Source organism: Zingiber officinale, chromosome 8B (assembly GCF_018446385.1).
Source record: "Zingiber officinale cultivar Zhangliang chromosome 8B, Zo_v1.1, whole genome shotgun sequence".
NCBI lineage: Eukaryota > Viridiplantae > Streptophyta > Magnoliopsida > Zingiberales > Zingiberaceae > Zingiber > Zingiber officinale.
This window is the reverse complement of record NC_056001.1, coordinates 108,787,494-108,808,083: the sequence shown is the minus strand read 5'-3', so window position 1 is coordinate 108,808,083 and position 20,590 is coordinate 108,787,494. Positions and strand designations below refer to the sequence as shown.

Sequence of the window (20,590 nt, the reverse complement as noted above, 5' to 3'; positions counted from 1 at the left end):
CAATATCTACTTCCATTCAATGATATTACACTACTGCAATCAAATAGGTCCATGTGCAATAAATCTAAAGCAGTAGATGTACTTACATTGCTTTTACCTTTATGGACAGCTTTTGTTTGCTTACCCTTTTGACATGCATCACATAGTTTGGTCTTGTGGAACTTGATGCTTGGTAAGCCTCGCACTAATCCTTGGTTGGCCAACTTCCAGATGTTCTTCATGTTTACATGTGCCAATCTTCTATGCCATAACCAAGACTCTTCTTCTTTCGACATGAAACACTTAATCAAAGCATTAGTAGCACTTTTAAATGATACTTGATAAATATTGTCAACCCTTGTGCCTACTAGTACAGTGTCAAGTGTGTCAATGTGTTTAACCAAACATTGACTTGAATGAAATTCAATTGTGTAACCCGTATCACACAATTGATTGACACTTAAGAGATTAAAAGTCATCCCTTGACTAGAAGGACATTCTTGATATGAAGACATTCGGATATATGAATGTCTCCAATTCCTACAACCTTAAGGCTACCATTATTACCAAAAGACACATTACCTCTACTTTTGTTTTGAATGGTAGTAAACAGTGATTTGTTCCCAGTCATGTGCTTGGAGCATCCACTATCAACAAACCAAGTTGATAGATGCTCCCCCACCAATGCCTACAATACACGAAAAATAGAGGTTTTAGGTACCCAAATCTTGGGACCTAATGCTTCTACAACGAAAGACCTAGGAACCCATGCCTTGGTCATACCTTTCCTAGTTCCATGAACTCTAGAAACATGTGATCTACTATTTTGAGTTCTAGACATTAGAGAAATGAAACTCGACTCCTTGGGTTGATACCCTAACCCGGCTTTGTTGTAAACTGCCCTTTGGGCATTTAGAATCATGTCTAGAGTCTTAGAGCTAGTTGAGAATTTCTCAAGCATTTTCTTGAGTTTCTCAACCTCACCCTTTAAGGCCTTGTTCTCATCCTCAAGGACTTCTAGATGTAGGTCATCGACCTCATCTTCCCTAAGGGTCCTTAAGGTTTTTACTTCTTCTTTCAACAATTTATTTTCTGTTTTTGACTTTTTAAGCAATGTAGATAAGTGAGTGATAGTTTTATAACACTTTTCTATATGAGAAGAGGTTACCTCTTCATCATCCGAAGATGATGAAGCCGTGGTTGAAGCGCTTGAGTCATCACTCTCGGATTCTGACTCTTCCCTTGCCATGAGTGCCAATTGCCGAGTGCTCTTTTCCATCTTTTCTTCTTCCTCCGATGAGCTTGATGAGGACTCATCCCAAGTGGCCTTGAGAGCCTTCTTCTTCTTGGCTCTTTCCTCCTTCCTTTTGGCTCGTTCCTCCTTCCTCTTTAGTTTCGGACACTCGCTCCGAATGTGTCCTTTCTTGCTACACTCATAACATGTAACATTAGATTTATCAAAATTTTGATAATTAGTTTTACCTTTTCCTTTGTATCTTCGGCCTCTTCTCATAATCCTCCTTACGAAGTTTGCCATCTCGCTTGATGATGATCCACTTTCATCATCGGATTCGGAAGAAGAGGTGGATGAGGAAATCTCCTTTTCTTTCTTCTTTTCCTTCTTCCTTCTTCCATCCTTGCTCTTTGGTCCTGCAAATAAAGCAATACCCTTCTCTTTTGACCTTTGTTAGCAAGCTCATGAAGTTCCATCTCACAGAAAAATTCATCTAGTTTAACAATGGAAAGATCCTTGGATACCTTGTAGGCATCTACCATGGATGACCACAAGGCATTCCTAGGAAAAGATTTAAGAGCGTACCTTACTAGGTCACGGTTTTCTACCCGTTCATCCACGGAGTGGAGACCATTGATGATCTCCTTGAATCTCCCATGAAGTTCACTCACCGTTTCATTGTCCTTCATGGTTAGATTTTGGAGCTGATTCAAGAATAGGTCCCTCTTGGCAATCCGAGAATCTCGAGTTCCCTCTTGGAGCTCGATGAGTTTGTTCCATAGGTCTCTTGCACTTGAGAACGGACCTACCTTGACGAGTTGGTCCTTGGCGATTCCACATTGCAAGGTGACCATAGCCTTGGCATCGGCTTGTGCTTTGCGGAGTTGTTCGGTAGACCACTTTGACGACTCGAGTTCCTTACCTTCTTTATCCTTTGGTGGTGTGAAACCTTCCTTGACTGAGAACCACATGGCTATGTCGGTTTTGAGGTAGTACTCCATGCGGCCCTTCCAATATTGAAAATCTGCTCCTTCGAAGTAAGGTGGACGGTTGGTGCTAAATCCCTCCTTCATGGCCATTGTTTTGCTCTTCGGGTTGTTAAGCCGAAATGAAGAGCACCAGGCCTCGATACCACTTGTTGGGACCTTAGATGGCTAGAGGGGTGAATAGCCTCTTTGAAAACACTAAACACAAATTTCTTCAAGAACTTTGTTAGCACAATGAATTAGAAAACTAAAACAAGAAAGCACAGACACTAACTCAGATTTACGAGGTTCGGGATAACTTGCCCTACTCCTGGCGTGTCCGTAAGGTGACGAATCCTCTTGATCTTTCGGTAGATCACACCCGAAGCTATCCCGCTAAAGGATTCTCCTTCTCGGTGGAGTAACCTCCACAAAGTCTTTAACAGCAGGAAGAAATTAAGCACAAGACTTACAGAGTGGCTCAAGTGAAATGATCAAAGGAAGCTCACACCACAATCAGCAAGAACAAGCACACCGCTTCAATCTTCCAGAGTTTTTCTCCACAGTGTTTTTCACAGCAAGAGCACTAAAAGCATTGTTACGAGAGCCTCTCCTCTCCACCTTCATATGCCTCTCTGCTCTGTAACGGATCTCTGCCAAACCTGCAGCAAATCCCTGCAAATCCCTGCAACCGTCCACGACGTCGCCAATCACGCTTCTTCCTTGTCTGATTGTCTCAGCTCCCACCAATGGCATCCTCGTTTCCACTGGTACCTCTGAGCTTGAACCTTTCAGCACAAGTCAAGCTGATTTTGACCAAACGGCTGCCAGCAGATCGCAAACGAGACGTTGCTACCAAAACTGGTTTGTCCGCAGCGAGACACAACAAAAGCTTTTTCGTCGCCTTCTACTAATGATCCTTAATTTGAATTCACCCAACATCAAGTAATCTGTAACCTGTGACTTCGAGAAAGCTTGCAGCAGATGGTTAGAAACGAAATAGGTAAAAGCAATTGCGAATCAGAAACAATAAAAGAAAGCGCATGCAAAACAAGCCATACTGTGGATCGGTCAGCAAACCGATCCACGCTTTAATCGTCACCGATCGGTCTGGTGACCGATCAGGTGCTTGTCTGATCGGTCCCAAGACCGATCCACCCTTCACGCGAATCTGGCATCGAAGCCTGATCGGTCCGTTCAGGACTCACCTGGATCGGTCCGTAAGACCGATCAGATCCACTCAGCATCGGGATCATCCGATCGGTCCCCGGACCGATCAAGATTCCCTGATCTATCATCCTGATCGGTCCCGGACCGATCAAATACCCACAGTGTCAGGGAATTTCCCGATCGGTCCCCGGACCGATCAAGATACTTCCTGATCGGTGTTGCCTGATCGGTCTGCAGATCGATCAGTAATCGATCGGCTGATCGATCCAGAGTATTGAGGATCGGTCTGCAGACCGATCCAAAGCTGTGAGTCTCGAGTCAAGCTTCCAAGCTTGCTTCCCTCACCCCTGACGGTCCAGAGAGCGTGCTACCGAACCCTCTCCGACCATACATGCCAAGCTTCCACACTTGGACTTCCCAATTGCCTGGTTTCACTCACCAGGACTTTCCAATTGCCTGACTTCACTCACCAGGACTTTCCAACTGCCTAACATCCCAGTTAGGACTTTACCACTGCCTGGCTTCACTCGCCAGGACTTTCCAACTGCCTAACATCCCAGTTAGGACTTTCCCACTGCCTGGCTTCACTCACCAGGACTTTCCCGTGCCAAGCTCCTCGCTTGGACTTTTCCCAATCAGGTCAATCAGGTTAACCAAGTCAACCTTGATTAGTAATTAATCTGAGTTAATTTAATATCTGATTCAAACTTAAATCAGTGTCAACATCAAAACAACATCCAGGTCAGACTGTATCAACAGAATCAACATGCGCACCTCGGACATTTCTAAACCTACCCTTCCTAGGCATATGTCTCCCCTTCTTAAAATTAATGCCTAGGTTTTCACCCACTTTCCTTACCTTAGGCAAAGTGGTTTGGGTTTTATTAGGTCTACCCTTACTAGATTTTGATATCTTAGGATTATCAACTACATTAACCCTATTCCTATCATTGTACCTAAATCCATAATTATGCATGGGTATATAATTTTTAATATTCCTAATAAGCATAAAGGAATTTGAACTTGGATTAAACTTTAAAATAGGGATTACCTTCCCTTTTATCTTTGAAGCTCCCCCTTGACTTGAGCTACTCTTCTTTTCCCATTTCTTCAAGTGCACCAATTTCTTAAGTTCTCCTCTCCTTGGACACTTTGTATGGTAGTGACCATACTCACCATACGTGAAACATCTAATATGCTTCTTCTCCTTCTTCTTCCTACAACTCACATTAGTTAAATCAACCTTAGTGAGTTTAGGGTTTATCTCCCTTACCTTTTAGAGCGATGGATATCTACTCTTATAGTGCCCCATCTTACCACACTCAAAGCATTTGATGTGGCTCTTCCCACTCTTCTTGGTGGATGATGTGGAGGGTTGAGCTTCTAAGATCTCTTCTTCCTTGGATGACTCCTCTTCCTCTTCACTCGAAGATGTGGACGGTTCCACTTCCTCTTCCCTTGAAGATGTGGATGCCACTTTCTCATCTTCCTTCTCTTCCTCGAATGTTGAATACATGTCAACATCCGATTAGTCCTTCTCCTCTTGGACCAATGAGCCCTTCTCCTTAGGCTCTTCCACTTCTTGTGCTTGCCTAGGGTTTTCATGTAGAGAAACCTCTTTGTTCCATAAGTCATGAGCACACTCGTACTCACTTACATGAGACACAATATTAGGAGGTAATAAATTGGTTAAAATTTTTGTTATCTCCTTATCCACCTCCAATTGCTTCCTTTACTCCTCGATCCAATACCGAGGTCGAAGACATTTTCCCTTCTTGTTGGTTGGAGTCTTGAATGACTCCTCCAATGCCATCCAATGGTTTCAATTCATTTGGAACCATGTCTCTAATCACGACTTCCAATATATGAAGTTCTCCTTCTCGTATGGAGGTGGAATTCGAATATTCTATCCTAGAGGTCCTTCAGACTCCATCTTCTCTAACACTCGTTCCCTTGATGATTAGTTCAACAAGAGTTAACCTAGCTCTGATACCACTTGTTGGGACCTTTGACATCGGCTAGAGGCGGTGAATAACCAATCACCCACTTCGATCGCTTCCTGTAATTGTTAGTACGCAGCGGAATATAAAATAAACTAACAAATAGAAAGACAAAATCCAATAATACATTTGTTTATGTGGTTCAGAGATAAAACTCCTACTCCATGGCTGTCTATAAGGTGGACGATCCCGATCCGTTAATGGATAACTCCCCGGAAAACTCAGGCTAGGTCAAACCTTCTTCTCGGTGGAGAAACCTCATCACAACCTTGATCCAAACACCCTTTGATCACAAGAGAAGCTTGAAGCACTTAGGAGACTTCTAATAGACTTTAGCCAAGTCTATTTCGTCAACTATGGCCAATCACCCCGAGCTCTCTTAAATAGAGCTCAGGAGAAAACACAAGTTGTATTCCCGCCATCAGTCGACTGGTGTATACACCAGTCAACTGACCCTTTAAGTGAAGCCAACTGTTGCGCCCCAACGGACGGCTACTAGTCGACTGCTACAGTGTATTAGTCAATTTCTATAGTGTACCAGTCGATTGCTATAGTACTGCTATAGTAACTACTACAGTAGCAGCTACAGTAAACCCTAAATCTAGAATTTTGCCATGAGTATAATCTCTCATGCACTCATCCTTACTCGTACAACCTAGACATAGGCTAGAACCTAGACATAGGCTTCTAGCCTCCTTCATTAGTCTTGCATCCCTCATATGCCTCCCCATTCTTCAAGTCTTACCTTCTGGAACTTCCATCGATCTTGTCATCGTTGTTGGGTCTTCACCGCCAAGAGCCACACTCCGGGACTTCATCCTTTGCCAAGTCACACTTGGACTTACGTTACCAAGACTATATACTTGGACTTACACCTCTAAGACTCACCCTTGGACTTTTCCTTTGCTAAGATCATACTTGAATTTTTCTTGTTGTACCTGTATTCTGCACACTCACAATGCATATCAAATACAATAATAAACCTAACTTAAACCTTTGCTCAAACAACAAAATCTAGGGCACCTAGATTGCTCTAACACATTCTTGTGTTAAAGTTGTTTCTTTTTTTAGTAATGCAACACATATATATAGTATTTTCAAGTTCTCCTAAGAGATGGAAAATTTTACTTAATAATGTGAAGGGATTAACTGACAAATCTTTGTCGAATACTTGTTGGAAAAGTCACATTAAAAGTGTTCAAGCTATTAAATCACAAATTGTGGAAGTAAGAGCAGCTTTACTAGAATTAAATAATATTTGTGATGATGCAAAATCAATGAGTGAAGTTGAAAGTTTAGCTAATTCAATCAAAAATTTTGAATTTTTACTTGATTTGGTCATTTGGTATGATATCTTATTTTCTATAAACATGGTGAGTAAGAAGTTACAATCGAAATCTATGTGCATTGACTCTGCCATGAAACAATTGGAAGATGTACTCTCATTTTTTGAAAAGTATAGGAACGATGGTTTTGTTGCAAGTTTGTCTATTGCTAAAGGTCTTGTATCATATATGAACATAGAGCTAATATTTACAAGAAAGCGCTGTATTTTTAGGAAAAAATAATTTAATAAAAGAAAAGACAATGAGGCTTTGCTTTTATTAGAAGAGTCATTTAGAATTGATTATTTTGTTGTTGTTGTGGAGATGACGATTGTTTCTTTAAAATGTAGATTTAAGCAAATGAAACCTTTAAAAATATATTTAGTTTTTTATTTGATTCAAAAACATTAAGAACTTTGAATGATGATGAATTGAGAAAATGTTGTGTCAATCTAAAATTTATTCTAACTCATGATAACTCATCAGATGTTGAGTTAGATGATTTATTTACTGAAGTAAAAATATTACGAATGACTTTTATCAAATATAATAATATCTGCAATTGATATTTTTGAATTTGTTCAAAGTGTAAATTGTTATCCAAATGTTACAATTACTTATACAATCTTTTTGACTATGCTTGTTATAATAACATGCTGAAAGGAGTTTTCAAAATTAAAATTATTGAAAATATATATCAAATCAAAACTCATAATATTATAGCAGATTTTACAAATAAAAATATCAGAAGAAATAATTATAAATGAACGATATATTATTAAAAATTTATATGAGATTCCATTTTATTGTTTCACTCAAAGCCTCCTGAGTTGAAGGCCGGGGCTTATTCCTATTTCATCCGATTAATTCCGGAGATAAAAATGCTGGATAGTTAATCTCCGTGATTTTCGCCATCACTCAGACGGGCAAACTCTCAATTTTTTCGCACATAGATAGTTTGACTTGGATCGTGAGCATAATTTCCATCAAATTTGACGTTGTGCAGACCCTGAAGGATTGAACCATGATGCCTAATGTGCATCCGGAAGTGAATTGAAATTATTAAAATAAAGTGGAGTATATTAGAAAAATCCAGCGGGAAGACGCGACTTTAAGTGGAGGTGTCCGATTCGGTCCATATCGAGGATTTAGATTGCGGCGGCGGCGGCAACTCATCGACAAGCCACAACGGCTCGAGCCATGGCCTTCTTTTGCGGAGACGACGGCTAAAGCACCCTCCCACTTCCTCTGCCCATGGCGTCGCGGCGGCTCTTCGCACTCCGACCTGCTTGCCTTCCCTCCCTCCCGCTTCCCTCTGCCCGCTTCCGACGAGGACGAGCGGATCAGCATCGGTGTCTGGCCGCGTCCGCCGCCGCCGTCGTCAAAGGAAGCAACAAGAAAAAGAAGGAGCACGCCACGGTCGTCTCACCTGACCGCCTCAAGAAGCGTACGCGCTCCGGGGCGAAGTTCGACCGCGCCCTCTACCGTCGCTACGCAGACCCCGTCCGGGACCACGTCCCCGTCATGCTCGGCGAGGTGCTCGACGCATTCCGTTCCCTCCGCCTCCGCTCCTTCGTTGACTGTACCCTAGGCGCCGCCGGGCACTCCGCTGCTGTCCGTTCCTCCTTCTCCCTCCCATTCTCTTCGCTCAAGTTCTGACCTTTTTCCTTAGCACTCCCATCATCCCTGATTCGCTTCGCCCCGTTCTTTGCCGCAGATCGTAGAGGCCCATCCGGAGTTGGAGTTGTACGTGGGAATGGATATGGATGCTTCAATCCATGACCAGGCCCGGGCTCGGATAGAGAAGCTCTTGGCCGTGGATTCGCGCGGCAGCAAGTTGAAAGCTTACACTCATGTCAGAAACTTCAAGTACATCAAGTCGGTGCTTGGCGGCGTCGATGAGAACCTGCTTGACGTTGGGGTGAACGGCATCTTGATGGACCTTGGAATCTCATCAATGCAGGTTATTGTTCAGTTGCACATCTCATGTTTGACGAATTGCCGAAAAGAACTTACTTTGAATCTAATAAGTTGGTAAGCTATTTAACAGGTGGATGACTCTACAAGGGGTTTTAGTGTGCAAGGTGATGGACCTTTGGATATGCGCATGAATCCTCAGGTTAGAGTTCTTATATGAACCATTTTGTTCTCCAAAGAAAGTATCTTTCTTCTAGTGCTCTGTCAAGCAAATGAAACATTTAATAAGAGTGTTGATGCAGGCAAGTTTGACAGCTGAAGAGATATTGAATTCTTGGCCTGCTGCGGAAGTGGGAAAGGTACTACGTGAATATGGAGAAGAAAGCAATTGGCAATTTATTCAGAATCAAATTGTTGAAGCTCGTGCACAAGGGGGATTGCATACTACAGATGAACTTGTGCATCTTGTGAGGAGAGCATCATCCAATTCAGGAGGTATGGTTTTCCACTGACCGAACACACTTGTTTTCTCGCTTGCTCAGCACTGCAACCTCTTTGGTATCAACTAATGACAAGAACCATCTTTATTAAAGATAGCAGAGTGTTGTTTCTTGGAAAGATTTGTTTAGCATGTTTGTTTAGAGTTTGGCTAGGCCATGACTCAATACTAATCTTAATTTGATTGTTTAAATGTCGGGCTCCTGTTTCATAGCAAAAGGTTCATTTTGTGACTCGAAACTAAGTTCCCCACATAGAAATGGAGCAACTTATGTTAAACCTTAATGGAAAAGGGAAGAACAGAAATTAGTTGGATTCAATCTGATTTTTCACTGACAACAAATAGCATTCACCGATCATTTTTCACTTGCTTGACAATGTGTAGCACATTTGCAGGCAGGCAAGGATGGATCAAGACCGCTACGCGGGTTTTTCAGGCGCTTAGGATAGCCGTTAATGACGAACTTCAAACACTAGAGCAAGCCCTCTATGCGTGTTTTGATTGTCTGTCATCTGGTGGCCGGCTTGCAGTTATTTCATTCCACAGTTTGGAGGACAGAATTGTGAAACAAACTTTCCTCGACATCATTGAGATGTCTGATCTGGAGGATGATGACAGCGAGAGGCCTTCAGTAGAAAGTATGCCTGAAATCGAGACCAAAGACGACGAACCATGGAGTAAGAATAGAGTTCAAGGAAAGCAAGGGATCATTCTCACCAAGCGACCCATCACAGCTACGACTGAAGAAGAGATAATGAACCGCAGGTGCAGAAGTGCTAAACTTAGGGTTCTTCAAAAGGCTTGACATTCATTTTATTGTTCTTCAATTCAAGACAATATCTTCTATTGTTGTATGCTAAATGGCTCATTAATATATTCTATTGTTATCTTCTATTTTACTGCTGTCTTTGCGTCTAATATGTGGTAAACTTTCATTAAGGGTTTCTGGAGATGGACACAGGCCACAAACAATTGGCCCCATATATTCATTGCTTCACTGCACTGAATTTCACATGTTAGATCGAATGGCTTCAAGAATTTAAATTCATAAATAAAGGCCAACCGAAGCAAGTAAATGTTCTCACCTTGCCTTGTATTTTTCCCCCATTTCATTTTCTCATTAATATGCTCGAACAGTGTCCTTTTGGATGTCAATTCCATTACTAAGATCTAAACAAAATGCAGATCCATTTATTGAAAGAGAGTTGCAAGATCGTTCGAGAAACTTAGTGTAGATCCTTTTTGGATCGATTAAAACAGTTTGTTCATGCAAATGGAATTCAGCTGTATGTGTGCATAGTTATTTTGTTTAAAGGCCTGAGAGCTACGTGCAACTGTGCAAGTCCTGCGCGTCGGCGGACGCGTGGAGACGGCGGTCCAATGCATGCATGGCTTTGCATGGGAGTCTGTGTCCTCCAATTGAACTATCGCTTACACTCTCTCGCATTCAATGCCATTTACTCTCCTCAACTACTTCCGATCCCTCCTTCCGTTCCTCCTACGCCATTTCTTGTTCTACTGCTACAAATCTGAAATCCCCATCCCGTTCATCTCCTCTTCTCCTTGAACTGAGCAGAACAGGGCACGATCATGAAGTCGACCGACGAGGAGGATCACCAGCAGAAGCCGGCAACTGGCAGCGACGTGGCGGCCGAGCCGGCGGAGGATTTCCAGGGCGTCCGGACGGCGGAGACGCTGCTTCGGGCGGTGCCCATGGGGCTCTGCCTGGCGGCGATGGCCATCATGGTGAAGAACTCGCAGGACGGAGACTTCGGATCCATCTCCTACTCCGATCTCGCCGCCTTCAAGTCTGTTTAATTTGGATCTGTATCCTTTACTTATTTTTTGCGCGTGATGTGTTTGAGGGAATGCCCCAGTGACTTTCTGATGTGGAAGATCAGGTATTTGGTGTACGCAAACGGCGCTTGCGCGGCGTACTCGCTCCTGTCGGCGTTCTACTTCGCCATCCCTCGTCCGGCGACTCTGGCCCGCTCATGGACCGTCTTCCTTCTGGACCAGGCAAGACTGAACAAAGCACACTTCTTCATTTCAATGCTACAGATAATCAAGAAATTAGCTTATAGTAAACTTTGCTCGTGTTGCTTCTATGACTGAGCTTGTTCTATGTGAATCAGAGTTCATGTACTAATATCGATTCTGTGCGCTCGCAGCTGATGACATACATAATCCTTGCCGCCGGAACTGTGTCGACGGAAATACTATATTTGGCATACAAGGGCGACGTGAATGTTACATGGAGTGAAGCTTGCAGTGTCTTCGACACCTTCTGCCGACGAGCCACCACCTCAGTCGGGATCACCTTCGGCTCGGCGGTTTGCTATCTGCTGCTCTCCCTTGTCTCGTCCTACCGCCTTTTCAGCACCTTTGCAGCCCCCGTCCCCTTCCTGAGCAGCAAGAGCCAGGAGATAGCAGCCTTCCCTAGCTGAACACCGCCATTAAGTTTTCCCCTGCTTATCTATATAGTCTGTGTTATGCCGTTCACTGTTGCAGAAGTGCAGTACTTAATGTGTGTCGAGTTTAATCTATGCAGTGCTCTCTGAAGGATTATGATTATATTCGCTTGAGTTTAATCTAAATGATGAGGAGTTGATTTGGAAAATGATTTTGTATGAATTATCAATGTAATATGTCATATGAATGTCCAGTGGCCCTTCTTTTCATTCTTCATCCATGTGCAGGATTTGCCCAACTAATCTATCCCGTTGTTAGATAGATTATGTTCCTCCTGGGGAACAAGCTACCGGTGAGCTATTTTTGATATTGACGAAGTCACCGATCACAAAGAGAGGAATGGATCGTCAAGGATGCTCGTCAATTCTAAGAGGGAGATAAAGAAAGAGAAGGAAGCAGGGTTAGAAGGGAGATCAAGGGTATCCCGGTTCAACCACTCTGATACTCAAGTTAGTCTCTAGCGAAAGAGAAATGTAGAAGATGAACAGTAGATGAGTATATGTGTATATATGTTCGTGTGCACATACCTCTGTTCACGAAATTGAACACCTTTTATATTACTATGGTTGCATACTTTTCTCTAAATATTAATGGGTGATGGGACATCATCGTATTTCCACCATATCTATATAAACATACTGGTCTACGTGTTATAACAATTCACGTGTCATAATACTTATGGCGCTAGTCCACGAGATATAAGATCAATTGAGCCAAATTAAAGCGCCTAACTTCAAATCGAAGAGCCTCAAAGGAGTAAGTCAGGAGTCGAGTAGGTGGGGTCAAGTAGAGCATTGGATCGGTCGGGCCGAATGGAGCTGAGCAAGGTGTTGTGTCAACAAGGCCGAATGGAGCTGAGCAAGGCGTTAGCCTGTTGGATAGACAGAGCTAGCTGAGCAGAATAATGAGTTGGGAGATCTGAGTCCAAAGAGTCAGGTAGATTGAACTGAAGACGTCTAGGAGAGTTGAGCCCCTGGAATCGGGATAAACTGAGCTGAATGTCGAGTGCTGAATCAACTCAAGGGTGACAGGTCGGACAAAGAATCCTCTCGCCTCGGGCAACCTGAACGGGATTGATATGATCAACTCCCTTTGACTTCTACCTAGACAGGACTATTGACCATCTCGTACATATGTAAACTTCCCATTAATCCCCGTATCAGATTACATATCAAAATTCAATAAGAAAGAAGAAGAAAATAAGATGTCGAAATTCAAGGCAGAAAACTTGATGAATGATAGAGAGGGATAAACAAGATAGAAGTAGAAGAAACAAGTGTTCCCTTCTTCCAATGCAAGTGGATCTAGCAATTCTCATCTGCCATTATCAATATCTTCTGTAGTGCTACATTATCTGTTTCACTTTGATATCCATAATCGGAAGGAGAGGGAGACTGTATTATCATGCTGATCGAGATGTATACCTTTAATTCACTGGACAGTCGTCAGACAAACTGAAATCGTAGCTGGAATCCCCAGTGAAAGGAGGACATGGATCAACAGTTCGACAGTAGCACACATTAACATCGATCTCTTTTTGTCAACTATTTTGCTTTCACGGTCATTGTAATCAATCAAATATTTAAAATAGATTTGGATGTGTACTCATGCGGTGGATCCTTTTAAAGATAGATTAAAGTAAAAAAGATTAGTTAACGTGGGAGTCTAAGATTAAAATATTCAAAGGCCCTGGTTAGCTGACCGACCGAGTAGGATTATCAAACGAACGGGAAGCCCGAGCGGTCAGGCAAGGATGCCGAACGGCTTGTCTAGTGACAATAGATAGAGTCGAGAGGCAATTGACAATCTACGACGTGATAGTTTCGTCGATCGGACGACACTGCTGGTCGGACGGAGGTAACCAGTGACAGTCAGGAAGCAAAGAAGGAGACGAGCTAGCAGATCTGAGGGACACGACTGAGTGGGGGTGCCCCGGTCGAGTGGACACCGATCGGCCTACAACGGGCCTCACTTAAGTATCTTGTCGTATCCTTTTAGAGGTTTGCGTCAATAACAAAGGAGCATGTTCCTAGGAAAATGATACTTTGGAAGCTTCTAATTTGTCACATCAGAGATATGCATGCTCGTTTAAGAAAAGGTGTCAGCGATACTTTTTGACTTGTCTTTTCATAGGACACTTGGAAAAATGTGCACACGCTTTGAGATGCATGCATAGATAATACAGTGTCTTCTATAAAAGAAAGGTTCCCATCTACAGGAGGAGGTAAGCGTAACTTCATCATTCTACACTTTCTTCGTTACAGTCTTTCCACTGTTCTTTACATCACCATCGGACACTGACTTGAGTATCGGAGGGCTAACGCCGGGAACCTCTTTTCGACTCGACACTAATGCTTTTGTGTTGCAGAACTACGTTGAGTCTTCGCTTCGTCAACCTTCAAGCCACATTCTGAGCTTGCCATCTTCTCCGTTTTGGGACAGTATTATATTTGACATCATCTATGGTAACTCTACTTGAATCTGAAATGTGAAGATGGAGGACACTAGATGACTTACGGTGGTAACACTAACGCAAGAAAACTTGGAGTTATTGATACACGCCTGAACTGCAAAGATGGTGGAGTAGTAGCAGACAACAGCCGATTGCCAAGCGGCCGATAGCACAACATCGATGACCGACCAACATGCTGAACCCAGAGCCTGAGAGGAAGACCCGGCTGGCCGAAAGTTGGGCAACAGGCCAACCGAGGTCTTCCGAGATGCACCGAACTTGCCAATCCCTTACCACCGCACGTTATTCCGCGAGCCATCAAAAGAATAAGGCCAAGAAAAAAAGTTGCAAAGTTCCTCTTCCAAGTGTTAGAGTGTATACTAAAAGCCTAGCCTTTTGTAAATATTTTAGTTTGAAATAAAGAATCACATTGGTCAAATGTCTACATTTATATGCTAAGTGTAGTTGTTCAATTAATTTATATTGTAGATAACATGGTGTGTGGTATCACACACAGAAGATCATGTTATCAATTCCTTATAAATTATAAATAGTAGCTCACAACTAAGATGGAAAGGAACAAATCATTGGAATAGTCATAGTGTAATTTGATATTAGTTTATCTTAACTATAGAATTACACTAGTACATTCTCAGTGTATTGAGCTGGACCATTTAAGGTAAGTTTTTTTTATACCGACTGAATAAAAGAATAAGACCTTTGTTATTATGGAAGTGTGTACTCTTAATCCTGATATAATAACAAACACATATATCTAGTACTTATTTTTTGACTTATCAATGGGTGAGATTTAGTTCGATAAATCAAGAGGTCCGATAAGTTGAGAAATGATATTACTTATATTGTGTGTTATTGATTATAGAAGGGAACTGTGTCCTAGTAATATAGGTTGATGATGTCCCCAAGATGAGCTCATAAGGATTGTCATGTAAACCCTGCAGGTGGACTTAGTCCGACATGATAATGAAGTTGAGTGGTACTACTCTTGGAGCTAGATATTAATTAAGTGAGTTGTCAGTAATTCATTTAATTAGTGGACATTTTATATCTTAAACACAGGGAGACTAACACACTCATAATAAAGAAGGAGCCCAAAATGTAATTTAGGATTGGTGCGGTAATTCAATAATAATTCTTTAGTGGTATGAATTATTATTGATAGAATTAAGTTGGGTGTTCAGGGTGAACACGGGAAGCTTAATTTCATCCGGAGACCAAAACCAATTCCTCCTCTCGGTCCCTATCGTAGCCTCTTATATATAATGAATTATATCCACCAAATACCCACTTCTTACCCACCCTTAGGTGGCCGACCAAGCAAGCTTGGAACCCAAGCTTGGGCCAGCCAAGACAAAGGGTTGAGCCATTGAGGTGTGGCCGACCCTAGCTTGAGTCCAAGCTTAGGTGGCCGACCACATATAAAATAAAAGGGATTTTATTTTTTAAAAATTTTCTTATGTGGATATCATGGTTTTAAAAGAGAGTTTAAAATTTAAATCTTTCCTTTTATAGCTTTCTACAAAAGATTAAGTGAAAGGTTTAATATCTTTCCTAATTTGTAGTTAAAAGGAATATTTTAATTTTTGATAAAACTTTCCTTTTTTGTAACCATCCTCATGATTTAAAAGGGAGTTTTAAAATTAAATCTTTCCTTTTATAGTTTCTATAAAATATTAAAAAAAGATTTGATATCTTTCCTTATTTATAAATTGAGAGGAAATTTTAATTTTAAAGATAACTTTCCTTTTTGGAAATTATCCATAGAGAGATTTTAACTTATAAAATTTCTTTTTATAACCAACCATGAAGAGATAATTAATAGAGAAATTTTTATTTTAAAATTTTCGGAAATAAATAAGGAAGTTTTAATTTTGTGTTTAAAACTTTCCTTGCTTGGATGATTGAGAGGTGGCCGACCACATTAAGTTTGAAAGGGAAATTTTTTATTAAACTTTCCTTTCAATGGCTAAGAGAATAAGGATGTTTTTATAAAACTTTCCTTATTTGCCAAGACCAAGGAATATAAAAGAGAGGGTAGAGGTGTCTCACCTCATAACTTATGTTCTAGTTTTCCTCTCTTCTATTTCTTTGGTTGGTGGCCAGCCCTTCTCATCCTCTTCCTCTCCTCCTTTTCTTCTTCATTGGTGGCCGGCGACATCAACTCTCAAGGAGCTTGTTGGTGGCCGGATTTTGCTTGGAGAAGGAGAGAAAGGAGGTTTTGTTTTAGCATCCCTTGGAGCTTGGTGGTGTGGCCGAACCTTATCTATTCTTGGAATTCTTGTGGTGCCCGAAACTCACAAGAAGAAGAAGGAAGCTTAGTGGTTCTCATCTCGGTAGATCGTTGCCCACACAACGTCCGAGATAAGAAGAGGAATACGACAGAAGATCAAGAGGTTGTTGCGTACAAAGAAAGGTATAACTAGTAATTATTTTCTGCATCATACTAGTTTTCTTTGTATGGTTTTTGAAATATCAAACACAAGAGACATATGATTCTAGGTTTCGAATTTGTGATTCGAGTTTGTGTTTTTTTTTAATTTTTTGAATTTATGATTCGATTGTTCCTTTTGGTTAAACCTAGGGTTATATAAAGAAATTAAATATTAAATTTCTTTAAAAGGCTTTGTCTAGGCGGTGGTGGATGATTCCATACCCAAGAAGACCTAGTGTCTCGCCATGCAGTTCTGAAAGTCAATTTTAGAAATTAATATTTAATTAAATTTGTAACATGGGTGGATTTGGATCAATAATGTTAAGCATCATTTGCGATCCAAGTCTAAACCATTAAGAACAGATAAATTAAATTTGGAATCAATAATGTTAAGTATCGTTTGCGATTCTTAATTTAATTTTTAAAGAACACAATAGGTTGTTAGTAAAAGTTCAGGACTTGTACAAAATTTTTATACAGGGGAACCGGTATGATATTCCGCATAGCAATCAATATTAAGGATACACCTGTCCGAGATGGACGGAAAGGAAAAGCACCATGGCTCGGTGTTCTACTCCGCCATCCCTCGTCCGCCGACTCTGCCTGCTCATGGACCGTCTTCCTTCTGGACCAGGCAAGACTGAACTAAGCACACTTCTTCATTTCAATGCTACAAATAATCAAGTTAGCTTATAGTACACTTTGCTCGTGCTGCTTCTATGACTGAGCTTGTTCTATGTGAATCACACTTCCTGTACTAATATCGATTCTGTACGCTCGCAGCTGATGACATACATAATCCTTGTTGCCGGAACAGTGTCGACGGAGATACTGTATTTGGCATACAAGGGCGACGTGAATGTTACATGGAGTGAAGCTTGCAGTGTCTTGGACACCTTCTGCCGACGAGCCACCACCTCAGTCGGGATCACCTTCGGCTCGACGGTTTGCTATGTGCTGCTCTCCCTTGTCTCGTCCTATCGCCTTTTCAGCACCTTTGCAGCCCCCCTCCCCTTCCTGAGCAGCAAGAGCCAGGAGATAGCAGCCTTCCCTAGCTGAACACCGCCATTAAGTTTTCCCCTGCTTATCTATATAGTCTGTGTTATGCCGTTGCAGAAGTGCAGTTATTTGATGTGTGTCGAGTTTAATCTATGCGTGCTTTCTGAAGGATTGTGATTATATTCGCTTGAGTTTAATCTAAATGATGAGGAGTTGATTTGGAAAATGATTTTGTATGAATGATCAATGTAATATGTCATATGAATGTCCAGTGGCCCTTCTTTTCATTCTTCATCCATGTGCAGGATTTGCCCAGCTATCTATCCCCTTTTTAGATAGATTATGTTCCTCCTGAGGAACAAGCTACCGGTGAGCAATTTTTGATATTGACGAAGTCACCAATCACCAAGAGGAGGAATGGATCATCAAGGATGCTCGTCAGTTCTGAGAGGGGGATAAATTAAGAAAGAGAAGGAAGCCAGGTTAGAAGGGAAACCAAGGGTGTTCCGGCTCAGCTACTCTGACACTCAAGTTAGTCTCTGGCGAAGGAAAAATATAGAAGATGAACAGTAGATGAGTATATGTGTATGTATGTTCATGTGCACATACCTCTGTTCATGAAATTGAACACCTTTTATATTACTGTTGATGCGGTCATGAGGGGCTCATCCGGTGGAGGGTCATTACCACGATGAAGGTCAAGGGTCAGAGTCAGGGTGGTCAACATCCCTGTACTATTGGTCGGTCGGGCGACCCACTCGCCCGACCGGGATAGAGAAGGTCCGACTCAGCATCATCATAGCTCAGCCACATACCGAGCTTCTGACACTTAGAAAAATGTGTGGGGAGCACATGCTGAGCGGCCAACCCCGCTCGAATGTACCTCGAAACCAGCCCAGTGGAGCCGTGACCGAGCAGATTACATTCGAAGCAAAGCTCGAACAGTGGGCAGTTGGCTGAGCGGCCATCCTACTTGACTCGAGAACGATAGTGTCCGGATGACTGATGGTTGGCTGAACGACTTACCCGCTCGGCCCAGTAACCGACAAGAGGAGGATCTATGATATTCTTCTGGGAGTTCGTGCCACCGACAAACGGCAAGGTCGGCGACATGGTCAGGCAGTGGATCGTACGACGAAAGCTTCCACTATCACATCAGATATATGCTCGGATTGTTAAGGTATGGTGTCAGGAACACTTTCCTAACACATCTTTTCAGAGGAAGCTTTGAGAAGCGTGCACACCTCGAGGAGCATGCACGAACGTCCCCGGAGACCTATATAAGGGGCCCCAAGCTTCAACGGAGGTATGCATAATTTTTACTATAGCCACACTGTTATTCTGTTACTCCGCTTCCTTGGTTATACATCGCCGAAGACTGACTTGAGCGTCGGAAGGCCATCGCCGGGGAACCCACTACAAGAAAAACCTTCATAGACATCGGTGGAACAACAACGGTTTTAAGCAAATTCTGATGTCTTTGAGTATTTTACACTGATTTTTCCAAAAATCGGTGTCTATGAGCGCAGATTTTCTCTCATAGACATCGGTTTTTTTAGCCGATGTCTATGAGCGTCTTTTTTTCGTTAATAGACATCGATATTAAGAGCGGTTTTTAAAACCCGGTGTCTATGATAGCTTCCTTAGCTTGTTCTATCTATGAAATCAGATAGTAAAAAACCGTTGTTAAAAGTGGTGTTAATGAACCAAAATAAAATAATTTATTTTTTTCACCAATACTTAGCCAAAATTTGCAACACTTCACTCTTCCCTCCAAACATAAACTGATATCGCTCCCTCCAAACCTAAACATATATCGTGCCGTCCACCGTATACCATCGCGACGCCACCACCACTTTCCTCCTCGCCTCATCTCCCTCTTCCCCTTCCTAGATCTACGAAAGATGGCATCTTTTTCGTGGACGGAGGAGGATGTGCTACGGTGCTGCGGTAGCAAGCGTTTCGCCAAGGAGCTTGCCTTCGCCTCGCTGTTTTCCGACCTCCACCACGCAATCCAGTTCGCCTACAGGATCTGGTTCAACAAGGTCGCACCTTTGCCCCGTCCTTCTCTACTCTCGATCACCCTCGCCGACTCCTTTCCTCACCTTCTAATTCTTCAGATTGACATCGTCGGATGGCTCGAGGCCTTTGCAACTCACCCGCCGATCGGATCCATCTCTCCCTCCGTTTCGCAGTCACTATTCTTCCAATCCCTCTCATTCCTTTTTCTATTCTGGAATCCTTCTAACTTTTTATTGTTGGCCAGATTAGGTGGTCCAAGGAAGAACAATTTGCTGCAATGGCTACTGCCAATGATACCACATTGCAGGTGGATCTGATCATGTTCCCCTCTTTATTTTAGAGATCATTCTTTTAATTTGAGATTTGAATTCTTTTTCTTTCGTCAAACTGTAGGAATTGGTGGACTGGAATATCCGTTACCAGGAGAAGTTTGGGTTTGTGTTCCTCATCTGCACCTCTGGAAGGGGCATGCTAGAGATCCTTGTTGAATTGAAGGTAAATTGCTAAAAGAATAAGTTTAGTTTGGCCATCTCTTGTTCATGCCTCACGTTTCTGCTTCAGAAAAATGGTTTGGTTTCATATTTACTCTTCAAACACAGTAGATTTGAATGTCGGGTAAGACTATGGTTGTGTCTTAAGGTTGAAGCTCTTATAATATTTTAATCTTCACAATATAATTGTCATCTTAATAACAAGATATATATTACATGTAAGCCATGATGATTATGAGTCTAGCTCACCTCCTATTGTCCATTTTATTGTCTCGAAGAATCGACTAACTAAATTTAGATATCAAACTATGCAGACTTCGTCAAGCTTTGCATAGAAATTGTAAATCGTGACTGAGAGAAGCACCTTCTTGATGTTATAAATCAGCACAATATGCTTATTTTCCTGGCTGGCTAGATCATCTTCTTAACATTATCATGCTATATGTAAGCCATGATCGACACCCCTTCCTCTTTCCCTTCCTAGATCGACGCCACCACCACTTTCCTCCTCGCCGCTGACATTCCGGTAATTTTTCCTTTATCCATCATCGCTACTGAAATCCTTCCTCATCTTCGACAGTTTCATCTTCTTGATCTCTTGATTACAAGTATT

General features: G+C 42.1%; 3 protein-coding genes across 3 annotated transcripts; all 3 read left to right on the top strand.

Annotated features, from left to right (window-relative positions):
- Positions 1-7,792: 7,792 nt before the first annotated feature.
- LOC122016659 (ribosomal RNA small subunit methyltransferase H-like) lies at positions 7,793-10,555 on the top strand. The gene is made up of 7 exons (XM_042574034.1): positions 7,793-8,287; positions 8,391-8,636; positions 8,724-8,792; positions 8,893-9,085; positions 9,485-9,854; positions 10,030-10,160; positions 10,275-10,555. The coding sequence occupies exons 1-6, from the start codon at positions 7,928-7,930 to the stop codon at positions 10,130-10,132; spliced, it is 1,341 nt and encodes a 446-aa protein (XP_042429968.1). The 5' UTR covers positions 7,793-7,927; the 3' UTR covers positions 10,133-10,160; positions 10,275-10,555.
- Positions 10,556-10,665: 110 nt separating this feature from the next.
- On the top strand, positions 10,666-11,777 carry LOC122016660 (CASP-like protein 2A1). Its single transcript, XM_042574035.1, has 3 exons — positions 10,666-10,897; positions 10,991-11,108; positions 11,261-11,777. The coding sequence occupies exons 1-3, from the start codon at positions 10,680-10,682 to the stop codon at positions 11,534-11,536; spliced, it is 612 nt and encodes a 203-aa protein (XP_042429969.1). The 5' UTR covers positions 10,666-10,679; the 3' UTR covers positions 11,537-11,777.
- Positions 11,778-16,955: 5,178 nt separating this feature from the next.
- On the top strand, positions 16,956-17,571 carry LOC122014159 (CASP-like protein 2A1). The gene is made up of 2 exons (XM_042570339.1): positions 16,956-17,099; positions 17,249-17,571. Exons 1-2 carry the CDS (start codon positions 16,956-16,958, stop codon positions 17,522-17,524), a joined length of 420 nt encoding a protein of 139 aa, XP_042426273.1. The 3' UTR covers positions 17,525-17,571.
- Positions 17,572-20,590: the final 3,019 nt, after the last annotated feature.